The sequence below is a fragment of the Nicotiana tomentosiformis genome, chromosome 9 (genome assembly GCF_000390325.3).
Source record: "Nicotiana tomentosiformis chromosome 9, ASM39032v3, whole genome shotgun sequence".
Lineage (NCBI taxonomy): Eukaryota > Viridiplantae > Streptophyta > Magnoliopsida > Solanales > Solanaceae > Nicotiana > Nicotiana tomentosiformis.
This window is the reverse complement of record NC_090820.1, coordinates 52,374,189-52,394,276: the sequence shown is the minus strand read 5'-3', so window position 1 is coordinate 52,394,276 and position 20,088 is coordinate 52,374,189. Positions and strand designations below refer to the sequence as shown.

At 35.6% G+C, this 20,088-nt stretch overlaps 1 protein-coding gene across 1 annotated transcript; it reads right to left on the bottom strand.

The window, feature by feature from the left end:
* Positions 1-1,180: 1,180 nt before the first annotated feature.
* LOC104088739 (uncharacterized) lies at positions 1,181-13,139 on the bottom strand. The gene is made up of 8 exons (XM_009593475.4): positions 12,961-13,139; positions 12,439-12,869; positions 10,998-11,195; positions 10,622-10,894; positions 9,802-9,904; positions 2,558-2,676; positions 2,296-2,472; positions 1,181-1,993 (listed from the first exon to the last, which is right to left on the bottom strand). Exons 2-8 carry the CDS (start codon positions 12,733-12,735, stop codon positions 1,247-1,249), a joined length of 1,914 nt encoding a protein of 637 aa, XP_009591770.1. The 5' UTR covers positions 12,736-12,869; positions 12,961-13,139; the 3' UTR covers positions 1,181-1,246.
* Positions 13,140-20,088: the final 6,949 nt, after the last annotated feature.

Genomic DNA, 20,088 nt, shown 5'->3' with positions numbered 1-20,088 from the left:
AGATCAGGCCAAACTCTTTCACCAGAACCTGTTCGGCTAAAACTGCTCCAAAAAAACTACCCGATGATTGAGGGATATCCCTGCTATGCGGAACCTCATTATTGCGAACGTCTTCAGCCTTGACGTACATTTCCAACATTTTTATCACAAGAAGTTCCCGGTGTTCATCCGGAGTCCTCAAAAATTCTGTCGGAGTTTGATCGTCTTCGATGTTAAACTCAGCATAAGAAGCAACCCCTTGCGGAGTAACAGAATACGGATATATCCCGGTTACTTTAATATTCACCGAACATTTGCTCACACTCATTTTTTAACATAACAACGATACCATTCTATCGTACTCTATTGTAAGTGGCAACTTAACATGATACTGTGGAGAACAACTATACTGTACTGAGTTATTCTCCGCCACAAACTCATCCTCCCCCCTCCCCCCAATATAATGAAACCCTAATTTTTTACTCTTCGGACATTATGACAAAATGCAAAATAACTTAACGATCAAATATTTCAAAATACTCGAAAAATGCTGAATGGATTTTTACCAAATTCTCAAACTCCTTAAATAAGGAAAAATTCAGTTCGGGGTCCAATTATTTGATGTATAGCGCATCCATAATACGCGTTATACCTATATGAATTACTGGTGCGTCAATTAAGTGCAGATGACTTATTGGTGGGGCCACATTTTATATATAGCGCGGTTATTCACCGCGCTATACCTTAACGGACAAAACTACCGTTAAGGAATAGCGTGGTGAATAACCACGCTATATATAAAATGGTGCCCAATTTTTTTTTGACCTATTTGTGTTTGTTGAGTCCAAATGAACCATACTTTAGTTCCGGACTCGGGCACATATAAGTTTACTGCTTAGTATATTTTATTTGTTTATTGCTACAAGTTGTAATATAGATGGGTCAGGCGATTTGTTTTACTTTTTGGCCAAGCCGCCAACTATGTCAGAATCTCAATATCTTATTACCCTCATGTGGGTCCTCTACACCTCAGGTTCACTTTACTAGCACCATTTAAGCCCGAAATTAGCACAAATTAAATATAAAAATTGACAGAGGCTTTACAAAGAATAGAATTTACTCTAGCAAAGGAGAAGAAACAAAAAAGAAAATACACTAACTCATGGAAGAGAGAGAGAGGGAGAGAGAGAGAAGGATAGGATGACAGAAATTTCAATCTGTTGCCTTTGTTTGGCACCTTCAATATATACTGTGTTCTTTGTGTAACTCATGATTCACAATCACAGTCTAATTCATCTTCTAGCTCCCTAATCAATAATTCCATCATCTTCTTATACATTGGCATATAATGATCGTTTATCATTGTCTTTGACAAACGAAGCTTACTATACAATTCTCTAGGGGTCTCATATATCCCAACATTGTCTTCAGTTGGACAATCGTGTTCCAGATCACTTGTCTCCGATGATGGTATAGAAACCATATGCATTATTCTTCCAGGAGGGTAAAAATGGTGGTTATCTGACACATCTGATGGAGATATTGGTGTTTGGTTTTCGGCTGCATCAGCCAGCACTTTCTCCTCTTCAGCAATTTCTTCTGCTGCAGCAGCTGCTTCTTGGTCACGGACATCAGCTTCAAGCTCCTGCCTTTGCAGCTCCCTCTCCAATTCATACCATAATTCACCTTCGGTGATATCTTCTATGGTGGAAGTACCAATTGCTTTATCCACTCCAACAGCATCTTCCTCTTCATCGGTCTCATCTTGTCCAGATCCACTGCTTGAAGAACAATATTCGACTTTGTTCCCATCAGGAACACTGCTTACCACTTCACTCACAAACGTTTCACATGTTCTTGGAGCTATAAGGGGTGCGTCACAGAATTCATCTGATTTGGAGTTTGCCGATGGGGAGACAACACGACGACGCACGCCCATACAAGTCCATGATGATAAAGAGGAGCGTGTCTTGACAACTGCTTGGGCAACATCGTGTGCCCGCTTCATCACCACCTGCACATTAAGGCAATAAAATCAGCTTTCCTGCCATGAAAATTAAGGAGACAGAAAGTTGAAGATGTGGCAACCATAATTAACCTGAAAGTTTCAATGGCAATATCCTATTAATATTTCACCTTAACTCCATCTACTTATCCAGAACTATAAAGATATAATTACTACTGATCCTGAAAACTCAAGTTAGAATTACATAATCCATTTATTCACAAACTTAATGCTGTGCATCATTCAATAAGGGAAATTAGGACTAACAAGTTGAAGAGGGGCAAAGCCACTGGAAGGCCCCAACTTCCTACCTGAGTACTGCTTGAGACAGGATGGAGAAGTGCCCCTGCACCAGCAACCCTTGCTTTTGCTACAGCAATAGATGGTAGACGAGAGCCAAGAGCAGTGGCAGATCGATAAATAACCTTCAAAACCCTATTGCGCTCAACTTGGTCACGTAGATCATTCACCCAGGATGACGCAGTGACCTGAAATTGATTATTTTGAAGTTAGAAATTACAGCAAATCCAAGATAAGACTTTGAAGTTTATGAATCCAAGTAATGTGGCATACCTCAGAACGAAGAATGTCTATAGAAGCGGTTGAGAAAGTTGGCACCAGATCAGAACCATTAATTATTGTAGTGATAAAGTGCTTTCCTGACTCCGCCAACTCCCACGTCATACAAGCAGCTGCGCAACTCTAACACAGTAAGAATATAGGAAAGAAAACCACATCAAGGCATTTGCATTCACAGGCTAAGATGTAAGAGATGCTAATTTAGCAAGGAGATAAACACTACAGTTGTACATTAAAAATTGGAGGCATGGCACAAAGGAGAAAAGAGATTGTGCTATTATACGCCTCAACCTATCCAAAAAGCATCAGAGTTGCAGCATTAAGAGAAAGATCATTTTATTAATTTCATAAAATCCAATATTAAAAACAACAGAATAAACAGATCACACACGAACAAGATTAACAAAGTACTGCAAATAGTTCAGAGTACTTGTACAGCATAAAAAGTGGTATAAAATCTAAGCCTGGTAGAGAAGTCAAGTGAAGGAGACTACTTGTTTGGATAATATGTGGGATGCAGTCAAGTAAAGGAGATAAAGGAGATTGAAGATTTTCGCATTTTTCCTAGTCAAGGTATGTGACAGCCCGATAGGTCGTTTTGAGTACTAGCTTCCCTTTTTGTGTTTCGAAACCTTCCATAGCTTAATTTGATGATTTATGACTTGCGTGTGTGGACCGTATCGATTTATGACTTGCGTGTGTGGTCCGTATGGATTTCGAGAAAGATTAAATGTGAATTTTTAAAGAAAATATAATTTTTGACTTTGAAAGTAGCTAGAGTTGACCTCGGTCAATATTTTTGATAAACGGTCTCGGATCGGTGTTTTAACAATTCCGGTAGGTTCGTATGATGATTTTGGACTTGTACGCATGTTTAGTTGGGGTTTCGGGGCTTTATGTGCAATGTTGGAAATTTGAGTTTGAACTTTGAAAATCTTGAGTTTTGATGATCGATTCTTTATTTTAGATGTATGGTGTTATTACACTTGTGTGGATGTTTGGATTGCAGCCCGAGGGACTCGGGTGAGTTTCGGATAGGTTGCGGACTGTTTTGCATAGCTATTGTGTTTGCTGGTGTTGCTGGTCTGTAGATCTCGCATTTGCGAGGTTCTGTTTGCAAATGCGAGCCTCGCATTTGCGAACTAGCCGTGCTTCGTAATTGCAAGGAATTGGTCACAATTGCGACACTGGGAGTTGAGGAGCAGCTTCGCATAAGCTTAGTCCGCTTTTGCGATGGGCTGGTTCTTAGCAAATGCGAAGGTTTAGTCGCATTTGCGACATCTGGGAGGCTCAGGCATTGATCGCATTTACGATCATTCGTTCACAGTTGCGATACTTGCAGCTAGGTAAAAGATAGGTATTTCGGGACTTAGCTCATTTTACACCATTTTTAGACCTAGACTCCATAGAGGCGATTTTTGGAGAGCAATTTCTTCTCAACTTCATAGGTTAGTAACTTTAACTTGCTTCCATTCAGTTTACATTACTTTTTCATGAATTTTCACTATCAAATATCAGATTTCATAGGGTGAAAACTAAGGTTTTGGGTAGAAATTAGGGATTTCGGGACTTAGCTCATTTTACATCATTTTTGAGACCTAGACTTCACGATTGTTGGAGAATAATTTCTTCCCAGCTTGATAGGTTAGCAATCTTAACTTGTTTTTCTTCAATTTTCATTACTTTTTCATGAATTTCATTATCAAATTTAAGATTCATAGAGTACAAATTGGGTATTTTGGGTAGAAATTAGGAATTTTGTAAAATTGAGGATTAGACTTCAAATTGGGGTCGGATCTCGAAACAAATCACATATTTGGATTCGGGAATGAATAGGTAATCGGGATTTGGTCTTAATTTCGGATTTCGTCACATGGGTCTTGACTTTATGTTAACTTTTCCAATTATGTTAAAGATCGAATTTTTTTTAGTACGAGGGTAGTGTCTAAAGCTTGTTTTGACTTGTTTGAACAATAATTGACTAGATTCAAGTGGTTTGAAGGCTTGTTCTAAAGGGAAAGTCGTGTTGAGTTGTTGATCTTGTTCTGGAAAGGGGTAAGTATCGCGGTTAAATTTGATTTGAGGAAATTGGGACATGATTGGTCTATTTGCTACGTGATCTATGTGTGGGACGGCATATATGCAAGGTGACGAGTGTATATGTGTTATCATGGGTTAAGCATGCAGGATGTATTACTTTATTTTACGTCTTTAATTATGCCATGTCTTTACTTATTTCATGTTATTATTTGCTAGGTGCTCATACGTGATACATGTTTTACTTGATATATGTGTCCCTTCTTGTTACATGTCCTTAATTGTTACACGCTCTAGCTCAGTGTTAGCAAAGGCGAAAAGCGCAAAAAAGCTCTAAGGTCTGGTGAGGTTTTAAGCGCAAATAAAGCGTGGGCTTTAATGAAGAAAGACGCAAATGGAGAAAAACTACAAATATATATGTATAGTCCAAGACTAATATCTATAAGCATGAATACCAAATATATGGACCAAGAAATTGAAGAGAATTTACGACAAAGTGATATATCACTTGTTTAGTGTCGCCTCTTCAGGATTACGCTCATTGGAAGGAAAAGTATGACTTAGAGCCTTGATGACAACACTGAAGAGCCCACAAAGCGAGGCGAAGTGCCCAACATGTTTTGAGTCCTGCTTCAGGGTTTAAGCGCGCCTTTGATAGCACTGCTCTAGCTTATTTCATACTCTTAGTTATTGTACACCTTTAATTGTTACGTGCTCTTACATGTTATTAGATAGATGTTTTTACCTGTCTCATGCCTCTACTTGTTTCATGTTTCACTCTACTATGTTATATTGGATTGCCTTAGAGAATTATGAGTCTTAGTTCCCTTTTACGTTATGTTATGAGATTCATTGTATGTGGTTGTTACTGATATATATTGGATCGGGGTGCATGCCGCAACGGAAAGTAATTGTTCTTGGTTGTTATACTCCAGTGTTGTATTATGTTTCGAACTAAGTTGCTCCGACACGGTAGTTTAGGTACTGCACATGTGTTGACACGACACTAGTATGAGTGTGGCTATGGGATCCGTACCGGATTTGGTCAAACAATTTTGGGTACTTTGAGCTACAATTTGATTCCCGAAATCAAAACCAAAACTAGGATAAATTTGAAGAAAATAACATATCTTATCTAGAAAATCAATCATTTACTTATCTAAATAAAAAAAAAAAAAGGGCAGTCCGATGCACTAAGCTCCCGCTATCCGCGGGTTCTGGGGAAGGGCCAGACCACAAGAGTCTTGGTATATCCAGATAATAGGTAGAAGCATAAACTGAAACATTTTGGGGCTACAAAGATAGCTATTAAATCGTTAGCACCGTATAAAAACATTCCCCCTAAAGTAGTTGTTAATACTAATAAGAGAAACTCTGTTATAGCCATTTTTGTACATTCAATGTACTCTACGGATAGAGGAATACATAGAGTTGAACATAGTAAAATAAGAAATTGAAAGATTTCGTTAAAATTGTTTGTTTGGAAATTTCCCGAAAAGCTAATCATAGGCTCTTCTCTCCATCGGAACAATAGGGTCGCTATGCTTATTACTAAACTTGTTGAAGAGATGAAATATTGCATTTCTGCAAGAAGTTGTTTGCACAGCTCGAACCCGTGACCTCTGCAAGTACAATAGACACACTTTACAAGCTATACACAAGTATTCCACAAAATTCATCATAATTTAGAGATATTTTTATATTTTTGAATTATTTTTAGCTGGGTCCCCACACTCGTATCCATACTAGGATCCATGTCCCGGAATCTTAGAATTTGCATCTTGAAGTATCCGACCTCTAGATCCGCACCCGTGTCGGATACCCGTACCTGTGTCCGAGCAACTTAGGTTTCGAGGTTGTGACGTGACGTGGCGTTATTCAGGGGCCCTCTGTTATCTACTTCTTTTATTCTGTTCGTTATGTAGTTATCCATTTCTCTGCACTGTTATTGCCTCTCTACTCATTACTCGTACAAGTTTACAGTGAGTGTCTTGTCATAGCCTCGTTACTACTTCGTCGAGGTTAGGCTCGATACTTATTGAGTACATGGGGTCGGTTGTACTCATATTATACTTCTGCATTTCTTGTGCAAATTCCGGTGGTCCCAGCAGCGTTCAGAGGTGATTGCTCGGACCTTGTCCCATGAGACTTGAGGTAGTGTTGTTTGGCATTCGCATACCCTGGAGTCCCCTTCCTATCTTTTACTATTGTTTATGGTACTAGACAGTACTGTATTTTCCATTTCAGACTTGTATTTAGCATTGTTAGTGGCTCATATACTTGTGACACCAGATTCTGGGGACAGTTTTAGACAGCGATGATTGTACATCTATTATACGTTTATGTTATTTCAAGCTTTATTATTGTTAATGCCTCTTTAGTTGTTAAACTGCTTTTGTCTATTGTGCTAAGGTTGGTTTGCCTAGCACGAGTATGTTAGGCGCCATCACGACCCCATGGTTGGGATTTTGGGTCGTGAAAAGGTATTCTGATTTCGGCTTCGTCAAGAATGCCATTTGTTTTGTACCTCGCAGAAAAGCATATCAACAGAAAGAAGATAGAAATTAGGTAGTAGTCTCCAATTATACTACTAAAATGATACCATTGGATTTTTGTTTGAGCACATGTCCAACATCCAATGAGTGTGCACCATTAATACACAACCTGAAGGGAAAGGTGTTGTATTAGTTACAAAGACATCCTAGAGAAAGGTTTAGAACACTTCAGAGAGCTAATTTTCACCACCCACCTCCAAAGGCTCACTTGAGGTGCACTTTGCACTAAGGCAATAAAGGATCGTTTGGTAGGAGGTATTAGAAAAAACAATGCAAGCATTAGCTTTGTGCATTACTAAGACTTTGTTTGGTATTATTTCAACTTATCCTATGTGGTATTATCCTATGTATAACTAATACATAGCAAACCATGGTATTAGCAATGCAAGGATTTTTAATACTTGCATATACATGGTTAAAGACATAATTGCCCCTCAAATCCCTCAAAACCTATTCCAAGTACTCTCCGCGATATTTTGTATGTTTTTATATTGTGATCTTTTAATTAATTTTTCCCCTTTAGCATTCTACTATAATCAAAATTAGAGATGGAATGGGGCAGGGCAAAAGTAGGGCAGGTTAGGGCCTTAACAGAGTAGGACAGGGGATTACTTAGACGGGGAAGGGCAGGGCGGGGCAGGTCAAAGAATATTTTTGGAAAATTATAAATGAGGCAGGGCAGGTTGCAGGGCAAGGGTTTTAACTGCAAAATTGATCAAAAATAATCTGAAACTTTTTCATTTTACAATACAGTGTGTTGCCTATAGATTTAGTATACCTCCTTAATTATGAATTTAATGTGTAATAATTTATAGCATGAATTATGAATTATAATTCATAGTTTACACTATAGTTAGAATGGAGTGTTTTCACTGGGAACATGCAAATGGATTGCGTATTGGTGAAAGTATCACTAACTTGTTAATTTGCTATTTTCTATTTTTCGTTTCGTACTTTGTTATTTGGTCCTTTCTTCTCCTTGCAAATCTTTGAAATGATAATATTGCCCAATTCTAATCCAAACTTTCATAAACATTTACTGAGTCAAACATGATACATCTTATGAAGTACATGCTTAAGTTTCCTTCAGTAAAATATTATAATTTGTTTGTTTATTAGAGCTCCCTATCTTTAAACAAGTTTCAGATTTTACAAGTTATTAAATTCTATTGACTTAGTTTGCTTTTACTTTTACTCGAATCGAACTTAGAATCAGACCCGTCCAAATACGTAAGAACATGAAAACTTAAAAATGAAGGGAAAAAAAATAAGTTAAACAGGGTGGGGCAGGCTAAGAGGGGCAGGTTTAAAAAAAGAAAAGTTGTTAAACGGGGCTGGGCAGGTCAAATATGTGACAGAATAAAGCTTCACCCGCCCCGCCATTTGCCATCCCTAATCAAAATAATATCATATTTAATACTAAATACCAGACATTTGCCTACGCAAGGTACAAGCCTGAGACATTCCCCTGATCCACACATCACGTGTTGTGTCCTTACCACTAGACCAAAGCCTTAGGGGCAATATTGCGAGCTTTTTTCCTCAAAAGTGTTTCTAGGAAAAAATTTAAAATCCAATGACGTTTCAGACCTCCCCAAAAACAGTCTGTCAAAAAAAAAAACAGTTCTGCCAAAAGTTTAGCTAGTACGTGTGATATATGCTCTCAGCTCAGTTTTCAAATTTATTTTTTTTATAAAGATCTCAGTCATTCAATTTCATTTTCATTTCAGGAAACACAATTTAACAATGTAGGCAATCCCTAGTCTCCTCTTTCAGTTTGCAATAATATGTTGTTTTACCATGATCACTTCAAGGTAATACCGCATAACTATGGAACAACTTTGGACGTTCAAAACCTGGAAAATACTGAATCGATCACAGGCCAGCCTTTTCAATTTCCAAAGAAAACCTATACTGAGCAAACAGAGATGTCTATTCCGAGATGACCAGTTTTAATAGTCGGTTCCTTTCTCATTCTAAATTAGAACCTTTCTTGAGATCTAGCTATATGTGTAGTTTATAATTTACAAATAAAACATAAAAGCTAGTAACATAAAATAACAAACAACTCAAGATAGAACATTTGGCATTTCTAAAAATCCAATTACAGTCAAAGAGTTTCTTATGAAAGAATTCATCATTCAACTAATGGAGCATTGACTTTCGGAAATTTTTGGTTCCAACTTCACAATTTCCAGATAGCATAGATTTGTTGAAAGCAGTATCATAGATTGGAATACTGGTCTTACAGATGCATCATAAACTCAACTTTTTGAAGAAATGTAAAAAGATGAAATATATATATATTTATCACAAATATTAGGACTCAATTGGAAACAGCCATTTAAAACATAAAATTTTCAGAAAGCCCGCTCTAATTTAGCACTTAATGGACCGTAAATCATTTCGGTAGGACCTAGAAGCCCAACAAGGGCAAATAAGATGACTTCTAATTTCACTTAAAAAATTCACTAAAGAATATGGAAAAAAGGCATGGATGAGAGAATGTTCTACATTCCTCCTTGTCACCTACAATTCTCATATACGAGGTACAGATATATCAACCTAGCAACCACAATAGAAGAAGAAAAATAAACCTTTCAACTTTTAAACAGAGATCTGCAACTGGAGCATAAAGAAACACACCTGGTGCAAAAGTGACACAGGTGCTCGAGGAAAGTTCTTTGTGCTCACGAAGGATATAGGTCAGAAGTGCAGCAGTACCGCCACCAAGTGAATGCCCAACAATCTGAAAGTTCAAAACTAGGGTTACAGCATTGATATAAAGCACTAAAAACTAGAAACACGAAGTACTAATTCACTTTAAAATTAAATAACCTGACTTTTGAAAGTATATTAACATTATGTATCCACTCAAGAATCACCATTATATTAATATATATCAGGTATGTTCAGAATATTTACATGATACCAACAAAGGTAATGACTACTGTTTCTTTTGATAAGCAAAGGTAATGCTTACTTTGATAAAGCTATCTGCTTAATAATCTCAGTCCGTCACCCTTATCCCCAAGACATGAAAAGCAACAAGAACGAAAGGACACATGACTGTGAGATTAATGTACATCAAAAGAATAGAAGGAATGTAGAAGGTGACTTTGTGACTTGCTCTTTGGAGGAGAGTAATTGGTACTCCGAAATTTGAGATCAATCTAAATGAACAGAAAGGAGATGCAATCACAGTATATAACATTAGGTTGTATCAGAAATATCCAAATGAAAGCAAATCTCGTGGTACATCAATGATAATTGCCAAAAATGGGAGTAACAAGAAACGTTGAACTACAATCATAACTTGTCGAATCTTCCAATTTTAACATGTAAAACTATGCCATCTTTCAGTATAAACAAGTTAATGAATGAAAAGACGCATCAAAAGCACCTTACAATCTCCATATTCAACAGGAAAAAGGATAAGAATAACGACGTGAATATTAACTTTTACCTTTATCTCATACTCAGGATTTTCGTCAAGAGCCTTGACCAAGAAAGGCATACTAAGCTTGGCAATCCACCTAGCAGCAGCAACCATCCCACAATGCGCATATCCCAAAACAAGACTGCTAATCCCACCATCATCTAAAACTGAATGGTGGAAAGGTACAACAGCACCTGTTGCTGCAGTCAGGGTATCTTTGATGCTATGAGTGCCCCGAATTAGAAGAAGGAAACATTTTAAATTTCTGTCTCTTATAATTGTAAAGGCGGGTTTAAGAAGCTGCAAACAAAAACTTCAAAATCTTAGTTATGACCATCAAAACATTACTATAAAGTTGTGAAATAAATCGAAATAGCAGGGTAGTGGTAATGCAATTACATACTCCTGCTTTAGGTTTCTGAAGGAGGACATCTTCTTGAGAGTAGCCAGCAGACTCCAAAAACACAGGAAATGGCTTCTTTGAAAAAAGCATACAAAGTGTCACCAACCTTAAGTAATGATACAACTGAGCAATAATCTCAGCACCCTTTAGTTGCACACAGCTTTCCCCAGCATATACACTTGCAACTGGTGCATTTCCCTTCAAGATCATAAAAACATATGAAATTGAGGTAGAATTCAAGCATAACAAAACACATATATAAAGCACCCCACAACTATTGTAACCCTGCATTTATAAAACAAGATCGCCCTCTCAAAGAAAAAATAACACTGAGGGACTTGGGCCTGAATTTCAAGGCACTAAAGAGTGCAGCCTCTAGAATTTCTTTCATGAACAGGATGACGCACAAATATCAGAAAAAGGCAAAAACACATAACTAAAGAGAAGTAATAACAGACAAAACATCCATCAAAAGCAGCAGTAGTGTCATCTTGGCTATCAGAAACCTTCCCAAATGATATATTCATCACTATAACTTAAGAATGTAAGAGTATAATGTGACAAAACCAAGGTCAGAATTGGATGTCCCGACTGGTGACATGCTTCAGTTAATCCCGACTCTAACAGGAAATTGCGACAAAGATACCCTCAATTGCATAGTTTGCTAAAATCTGCTAGTTATAGACCTACAATGGACTAACTATGCTCTAAAAGTGAGCACAATTTTTTGATAAAGCTCTACAAGCACACACAATGATGTGCTGAAATTACAGCAAAGCAGTCTAGTTTTCGAGTGGGAGTATCAATTAAAGAATGTACTGGCAGCAATAAAGAATACTATATTTCACTCAATTTTACTTATTCAAGCAATTCCTCTAGCTAATTTGAACACATAACTACTTTTGATGGCAGGAAGTTCACCATAGTGGAAAATGTATTTATGTTGGTTTATTAAAAAACAAAAGCAAAGGATGCAACAAGAAATTATTCAGATAGTATAGGACTTGATGAGAAATCAGTCCATTCACATACATCACATCGACTTCCATTCACCGAGCTGTAAAAACATCTAGCGAGAAAAGATTCTAACTCTACAAACTCAACACTTAATATGAATCAATCAACTATACCTTACTCCCAAACTAATTGAGATAGACTAACTGAATCATCTATATCCACTTGGCACTATCCGGGCATATCTCATTCGAGTACTGGTAAATGAATTTTTCCATTCGAGATTCCGCCTTTAGGAGCTTAAACTTACCAATCAATCAATCAACTACATTTTCAATCCCAACCAATTCAAAGCCAGCTATATATAAATCTCTATAACACTTCCACTCTATTCGTCCACTTCATTCCAATATTGGTACACAATTTCATCATTAATCCAACGCTAAAGTATCAAATAAAAGCTTAGAAGTATAGAAGATAAGCTCACCTGTCTTCGGATAAGGTAGTTGATCCCAAAAGCCAAGTCACCGATAGGCCATTTCCCAAGTGTTTCCGAATATGTAAACCGAAGAGTTTCACACAACGTTGAAATTGTTTCGAGCCACGTGGCCGGAGCTTGAGCTGGCCTTCGTGATAGTCTCCGCTTCACAGATCTACTTGCTGCTTTCGAGTAATCTCCGCTTTCTTCCTCCTCTCCTTCCTTCGCAGTTGTTAATCGGCGACTCAGCACATAGTACAATAACACCACCGCCCCCGCCGCCGTCGCCACCATCGTCGCGGCCATTCTCAGATTATTACGATTCAGCTGTCAAATCACAGCCCTAAATTAATCCGTGTTTGGTGATCTGTAGATCACGATACTCACTGTACACCTAATATCCGGCACAAACTCAGATCAAAGCTGTGCTCACTGTACACCTAACAGATAAATCAAGATTGGATTGAAAAATTAGGGCTTTCGTGAAATTGAATAGAGGAAGAAGTGAAATAAATTATTGTTTACACGTACATTATAATATGATACTGATTATAGATACTTATATGATTTCGGAAAGTGTTCATGAAGACATTATACACACGCTTTCGCGAAAGGAGCTTGACGGAGACGATAAACGCCAAAACGGAAATGAGACGGAGTTTGCTTTTGCGGTAACGTCAGATGGCATTGTTGCCCTTTGTTGCGTGAGTGTGATTTCACCAAGTTATATGCACAATAAAAATTTATCAAAATAATATTAGCACTATGTTATACCAAGTTATTTAGTCATTTTTTTAATATTATATACTAGCCAATATTTATCGTATACACATTTATGTGCAAATACCTTACCAGTGAACCGATTGGTAAATATTTATTATTACTGTATAAAATTAATTTTTTTAATATTAGGTCAATTAGAAAAAATCAGGACAATTTTTTTTCCGAATTTAGAACATGATATGTATATTATATAGTGCTTAATTGAAGCATGGGTTAATATAATTGATTCCAACTTGTTTGGGATTGAAATTTATTCGTTGTTGTTGATCTTTTATTGTAATTATGAACGCAAAGTAAGAAATAAAAAACTCCAAAGAAAGGAATAAGATGACACATAATATTAATTATCACGGAATAAATTGAGTCTTAGTATGTTTTATTACATAGTAAAAATATATTTTAAAAAGATAATTTCGTAAAAAATTAGCTACACATTAAAATCAAAAAATAATAATTAAATAAATAAAAGGGTGGTGATAAGGTACTAGTGAAAACTCTATCAGTAAAGTGTTGTTGCCTACTCGATCAGATAATGCTCTAGATATGAAAATGTACAATCCTATTTATTTCACATATGATGGCATTAAAGAGAATAGATAGATGATCGCTCATGTATTTTAAAGATGATCTTAATAATAATATTGATCATCTTTTAGAAATAAAATTTCAATAAATTATTATTTGTGTGCTTGATAAATAATGAAAAGTGCATTTTTTTTTTATGTTTGCATATTATTTCTTATGTCAGTTGCGGGAGATCACATGCTTATAAACGAATAATATGCTCATCACGTGTTTAGTATGTGTAGGAATGAGTTTGGATAAAAGTTGGTGAAAATCGAATGATTTGATGTAAAAAGAAGTTGAGACTTGAGAGGCAAGAGTTGGAAGCGTGCCACAATTAGTGCATTCTTTGATTTCAGGCTCTTTCGAGGAGGGTATCTTTTTGGTTAATATCATCCCGGCTCGCATGGTCCCTCCTTTCGAGTAGTCTCATAGGTAGGACCGGTTCCAACCATTCTTGCTAAGGCTCCTAGCGAAAGATCAAACTTAAGAGTAAGAAAAATTTCTTGTCTTAGACTTAGATAGCAGTTGCAAGTTTAAAGACCAGCAGCGAGAGGAAGACTTTTGTAGAGAAGTTTAGACAGGTTGACTCCTTTTTTGAGGAAAATCAAAGGAGAGTGCCGTTTTAGAAAAGATACAATAGTTTCCGATTCCCCCGAGCTTAAGGGTCAATTACGGGGGGTAACCGGTCGATCAACTCATTCCGAGGTTAACCTGTCGATCAACTCTAGGCTGAGCTTCTAGCGAAAAACTAAAGCCCTACCCCGCCGCCTTTCTTTTGCATGCTCGAGATGGCCTTATGGTCAACTTCTATTCTGCTTGTTGGAAGTTATCTTAGCCCCAGGCCATGCTATTCAATAATATTGAAAAAATAGCAGCGTAAGGTAACAACTAGTATGGAAAGTCGATCGCCTTTGGAAGCCTTCGCATAAAAGTTAGGCATGAAAATGACCTAGAAAGTGAATCTAAATTAGTGACGTATGGCACTTTGGCACCAACCTCCAGCAAGCGAAATGAAAAAAAGAAAAAAAACGAGGAGCGTGCCTAGGGTTTGCGCGTTGCATGAACCCTAGGCACGCAACTCAACTTCTCCTTTTCGAAATAGGAGAGCTCAAGGTCGCCCCGTACAAACCCTAATTGATATAAATACATCCTAAAACGTCATTTTGAGGGTAGAGACACTACTTTAGGGTAAGACAATACCTAAGGAGGCAAGAATATGCTATGAGCAAAGAGGAAGATTCAGCCACGCGTTTTTCCTTTTTTCTTCTTATTTTTCATTATTGGTTATGACTTTTAGTATTATGAGTAGCTAATTTATTATCTAGAGTTTTGATGGAACCTTTTAAAGGATGAATTATTGTTACGTGTTAATATAATTTAGCTTTTGGATTTTTCTACTTTCAGTTGATTGAAGAGCTCTCAATTGACTATGCCTATTTAGTATGTATTGCTTTGAAAATGGTACATATTTAGGTAGTTGTTGAACGACATCACTCCTAACGTAGGTGAGGAATCAATACAGAGGATTATGAATAACGAAACCTTGGTGCGATCTTAGTGAGCAGTGAATTAGTGCCAGCTAGTGTAGTTCGGAATAATACGTCTAGTAAATTTTGGTAGTTGCTCGGAAGAGAATTACGACACTGAAAGTACTCACGATCGGTAGAGAATACTTAGGTGAATTTATAGGAGATGTAGCGGGAAGAATTCCGAAAATTGAGAAAATCATAACTTTAGGCCTCCTTAAATTTGTCTCGAACTCTAAGTCTCCTTAGTTAATAATTTTTACTGCTTTTAATAGTTGCTAGTTAATTAGTTTAAAATAAAAATCCCAATCTTTTATAACTTAGGAATTTGTTCGAGTTTGTCTCCTTAGTGATATTGAACAGTTATATCGAAACCTTAATTTTTTGTGGGATTCGATTTTATATTTTTAGATCGGATTATATTTACAGTGATTTCTTATCTTTTTTTGGACTAAAGTTGGATGTTATCACTGCTCATCTTACCAAAATTCATTTTCAAATAGCAGAAAATACAGTGACATGAGAAAATAGCAAAGATTGAAGTTTGTAATAGAGATGATGGGTAAAAGAGTCTACTCAATAAGGTGCCTAAGAAAAAATGAAAAAGAAAAAAAAGTCTCTTACATAACAGCTTGTTTGGATGGTTGTTACCCGTTGTATAATATTGTATTATTATCCCAAAACAATGTTTGTTTTGATTGTTTATTTAAAATTGATTGTATTGTATTGTTAAATCTATTATTTCATAACAATGAAAACCCCCATTTTTTGAAATAACCAAATCTGTATGGTGGGATTGTTTCATACTTTTCTTTCCAATCATACCCTTACCTATTGCTCCATAATTATATTTGTCTTTATCCTATTTTATACTTGCGCCGCCCAAATAAGTATCCATCGTTATCACTCCAAGTTATGGTTCGTTCTTAACCTTAGAAGTTATTAAAATACCATCAGTGATTTGCAAATATCTATCACATGTTAGTTCTCAAACTATTTTCTATATTTATGGCACACATTATGTTTCTACTTTCATATGCAAATTTATTTTTGTTGTTTCTGTCTCCGAACTGTTGATCACGTTTTATTTATTAAATTTTTTATGGTCAGCTATATGTCAAATAGGAGCAAGCCTTCGTAATTGGCACATAAATTTTCTTGTCCGTTGGATATCATTTTAAGAAAAAATAACTATCTTTATATTATGGCTCCATTTTGTTGTTCATGTCTCCAACTATTTTAATACTCCTAGTAAGTAACCCGTGTTAAGTACATGATATTAAACATGAAGTATCAGGCCTTTCGCTCTTCATCTTGTTCATAGTTAACAAAATGGAAGAACTTTTCTCGAACTCTATCTTTCTCACAAGTTAGCTATTTTTAGCGAGTATTATTTAATCTAGGAAATATTTTTTTTAATATATAAAATAATTAGGGGTATTTTAGTAAACTTATCAGTTACTACGATACAATCAAACCAAAAAGCAAAAATGTTATTTAACAACAGCAAACGATACAATCTATTCAAACGTTGTATCATTAAAATAATATAATACAATACAATACATTACAGTATAATACGTTACATTATAAAACGATAGATAACAATGATCCAAACAGAGTGTAAGGGAGTAAAGTGCAACGTTAAGGTGATTTTTTTTATATAAAAAAACTTTTATAGGCGTGGAAGATAATGACAGACGATTGTAGTATTTTATAGCCTGTTTGGCAAGCTTTTCTAATCCTAGAAGTACTTTTTTTACAAAAAAAAATTTAAAAGTAATTATTTTTTCAAAGTTGAAGTGTTTGGCCAAGTTTTTGGAAGAAAAAAAATATTTTTGAGGAGAAGTAGAAGAAGTTTTGGAGAAGCAGAAAAAAATAGCATTCTCTCCAAAAGCACTTTGAGAAAAATACATTTAGAAGCAGCTTTTAAAAGCTTACTAAATACTGCCTATAAGTGTTTTTCAAATTAATTAGCCAAAAACAAATTGTTTCTGGTCAAAAATACTTTCTTTTAAAAGAAAAAACACTTTTAAAAAAGAAGAAGATAATTTTGCAACTTTGGCCAAAATATTGTGCGGTGACGAGAGTTGAGAAAGCTGGATCCGATCCGAGTGCTTTCCTGTTACGTCGTTTGTGTTTTCTCGTAAAAAATACTTTTTGGTCATAATCTTATATTGCGCTCTGAAGTTCGGAGACATGACAATGATGCCTACTGAAGTTTCTTATTGCTCCAATTACCTCACTATCTTGTCTTATTCGATGACAATGCCTGTGGTGGAGAAAAGTTATAATGAATAATTCCAATTAATTTGTCTAACTTAGTTAATAAAATTGTCCTCAGGTGGACATTATACAAGCATTACGGAGAATTTTTCTAAGAAAAGTTATTAATCGTGAATAATGAATCACGTTCTTATTCTTTCTTGAAAGTTATTTCCTTAGTTTTTTCTCTTTTTGTTTTCTTATTGGCCTTATGATATTGGAGAGGAAATGGGCTTTCATGACTTTTTACAATGTAAAAATTAAGAAAGTATCTATTTTAGATCTCTTATGTATAAAAAATATATTCTTCTTATGTGTAAAATAAATGAGGTCATAAAATAAAAAACAAGTTGGTAATGACTCACAAAAATTTAAAATTTACTAAAATTTGAATGTTACTAAATAAAAAGAATTAAGAGGAATAAGTGCACATTAATCAATTTTTTCATCCTCTTGCTAGGGAGGTGGCTAAACTAAAATACATGTTAACATCGAAAATAAAAAAAGTTTCAAAGTATAAATCAGATACTAGCTAGAAATTGAGAGTAAAATACCACCAAAAGTTGTATTGGATGGTACTTAAATATCCTTAAAAATAGTTTCATGTTGAGTTTTGAGAATGAAGTCTTTTTTTGTGAGAATATTTTATCCCTAGAATAGAATTTTTCGGTATAAATTTAAATTAGTAGAGACTAAAAGCAGGTACCAAACACAAGGTTAAAAATTAAAAGAAAGAAAAGGAGTATAATTAAAGAGAAACCCACCACTTGATTCCATGGCCATGTTTACCTAGCAATTAAACGATGTCAAAGTATGCAGCTATTAACGTAAGTATTCTTTATTAGCCATGTGTAATTGACTTAATGTGGTTATTGAAAAATAAGCAAGATGATGAATCTCGAGATGAGTTCATACATAATAATGAATATTATATCTCTTAATTAAAGAAGTTGGATGAATAGGAATGAAGAGGAAAATATATTTTTTTGGTGAAAAAGAATCAATGGATATTTTCATGTTCTAAGTCAAAGCAAGCACCTTAACTCTATACCATTAAAGATTGAACAGGAAAAGTTTTCAAGCGGACGCATATACCGTTTAATGGATCGTTTGCTTTCTTCAACAAACAAAGTAAGTAAAGAATACCCCAAAGTATGTGGTGCAGTGGATGAGGCTGCTCTTCCATTAATCGTAGGTCTCGGATTTGAGCCATGAGTATGGAAAAATTATTGGTAGAGAGCGCTTCCTTCCGAATGGGACCATACGAGGCGCCAATCCGGAATTGGGCTCCAATGCGGTTACCGAACACCCGGTGAGAAATAAAAAAAAAGTAAGTAAAGAATAAATGATTGCCTTAAGTTACTGAGATCAAGTTATTAATGACGGGACAAAACTAAGAAATCATCTCTCTGACGTGTGAAATTATAGAAGATTCCCTTAAGATGATTCAAGATTTAAGTTTATGCATTCTTATATCTTTTGGCAGAACAACAATTAAGGAATTCATCATGTGTTATTTATACATATTAATTGAATTTCTTAACATAAATATAAGATCTAGACTAAAATTATCGAGTATTGTCGAATCTATAATTGCAACAATAGGTGTTTAACTCAAAAAATAGTTTTTGAAGTCAAAAGCGATTAAATAGAATAATTCAGGTTTCTAACAACCAGTTTACTTCTTTTTTTTTTTTCAAATATAGTTGATACCAAATAGGAATAATAACTATAAAGAAATAAATTGAGAGAATAAAGGAAATACTAATCTTATTGATGATCGCAGTCTTTTCCGAAAGGAAGGAGTTAATCTTCTGACAATAGAGAATGATAAGAAAATTCTATGATTGACAGTATGACTTATGAATTTTTTGATGGGGATACACGTTATGGAAGGGGGTTTAAATAGTATAACTACTCGTAACCATTTGCTTTGTTTAGCTCCTGCCTATTACGATCATTATTGCATTAATTACATGTTACGTGATTGATTTGTAACGGTTGAGATAATGGTAGCAAGTCGCATATAATCAGGGATTGACTGATTCTTTCCTTACGCGTAGCTATTAATGACCATAATTATCAGTCTCGTGACTTCTCTTATGTTTAGCACCGAGACTAATAGGCACGGTACATACACGAAAAACCCCATAGGTATTATGTGCACTTTCTAAATACGTCACCCTTCTTTGTCGTATTGACTCCCATGACACTTGTCATTACAGTATTAGTCCACATGATGAGTTTATTTTTCACTAATACAGATAGTTCCCCAACTTTTTGAATATTCTCAATTAAATATTTGGGAAGTGGAGCGTTTATTTATGGGGGAAATATTTTCCATCTCTTCCCGAGATCATTATGACGTGTTGCAGAAGTGAAAAGACATGCACTCTTTCCATTTAATGCTCGAGACACGTGTCTGATCGTGATTGGTTCTAAAGCTTGCAGTGGTTTTCCAGGCACAAACGACTCTGTCAACCTGAGATGACAATTCCATAATGACGATTTATGATGA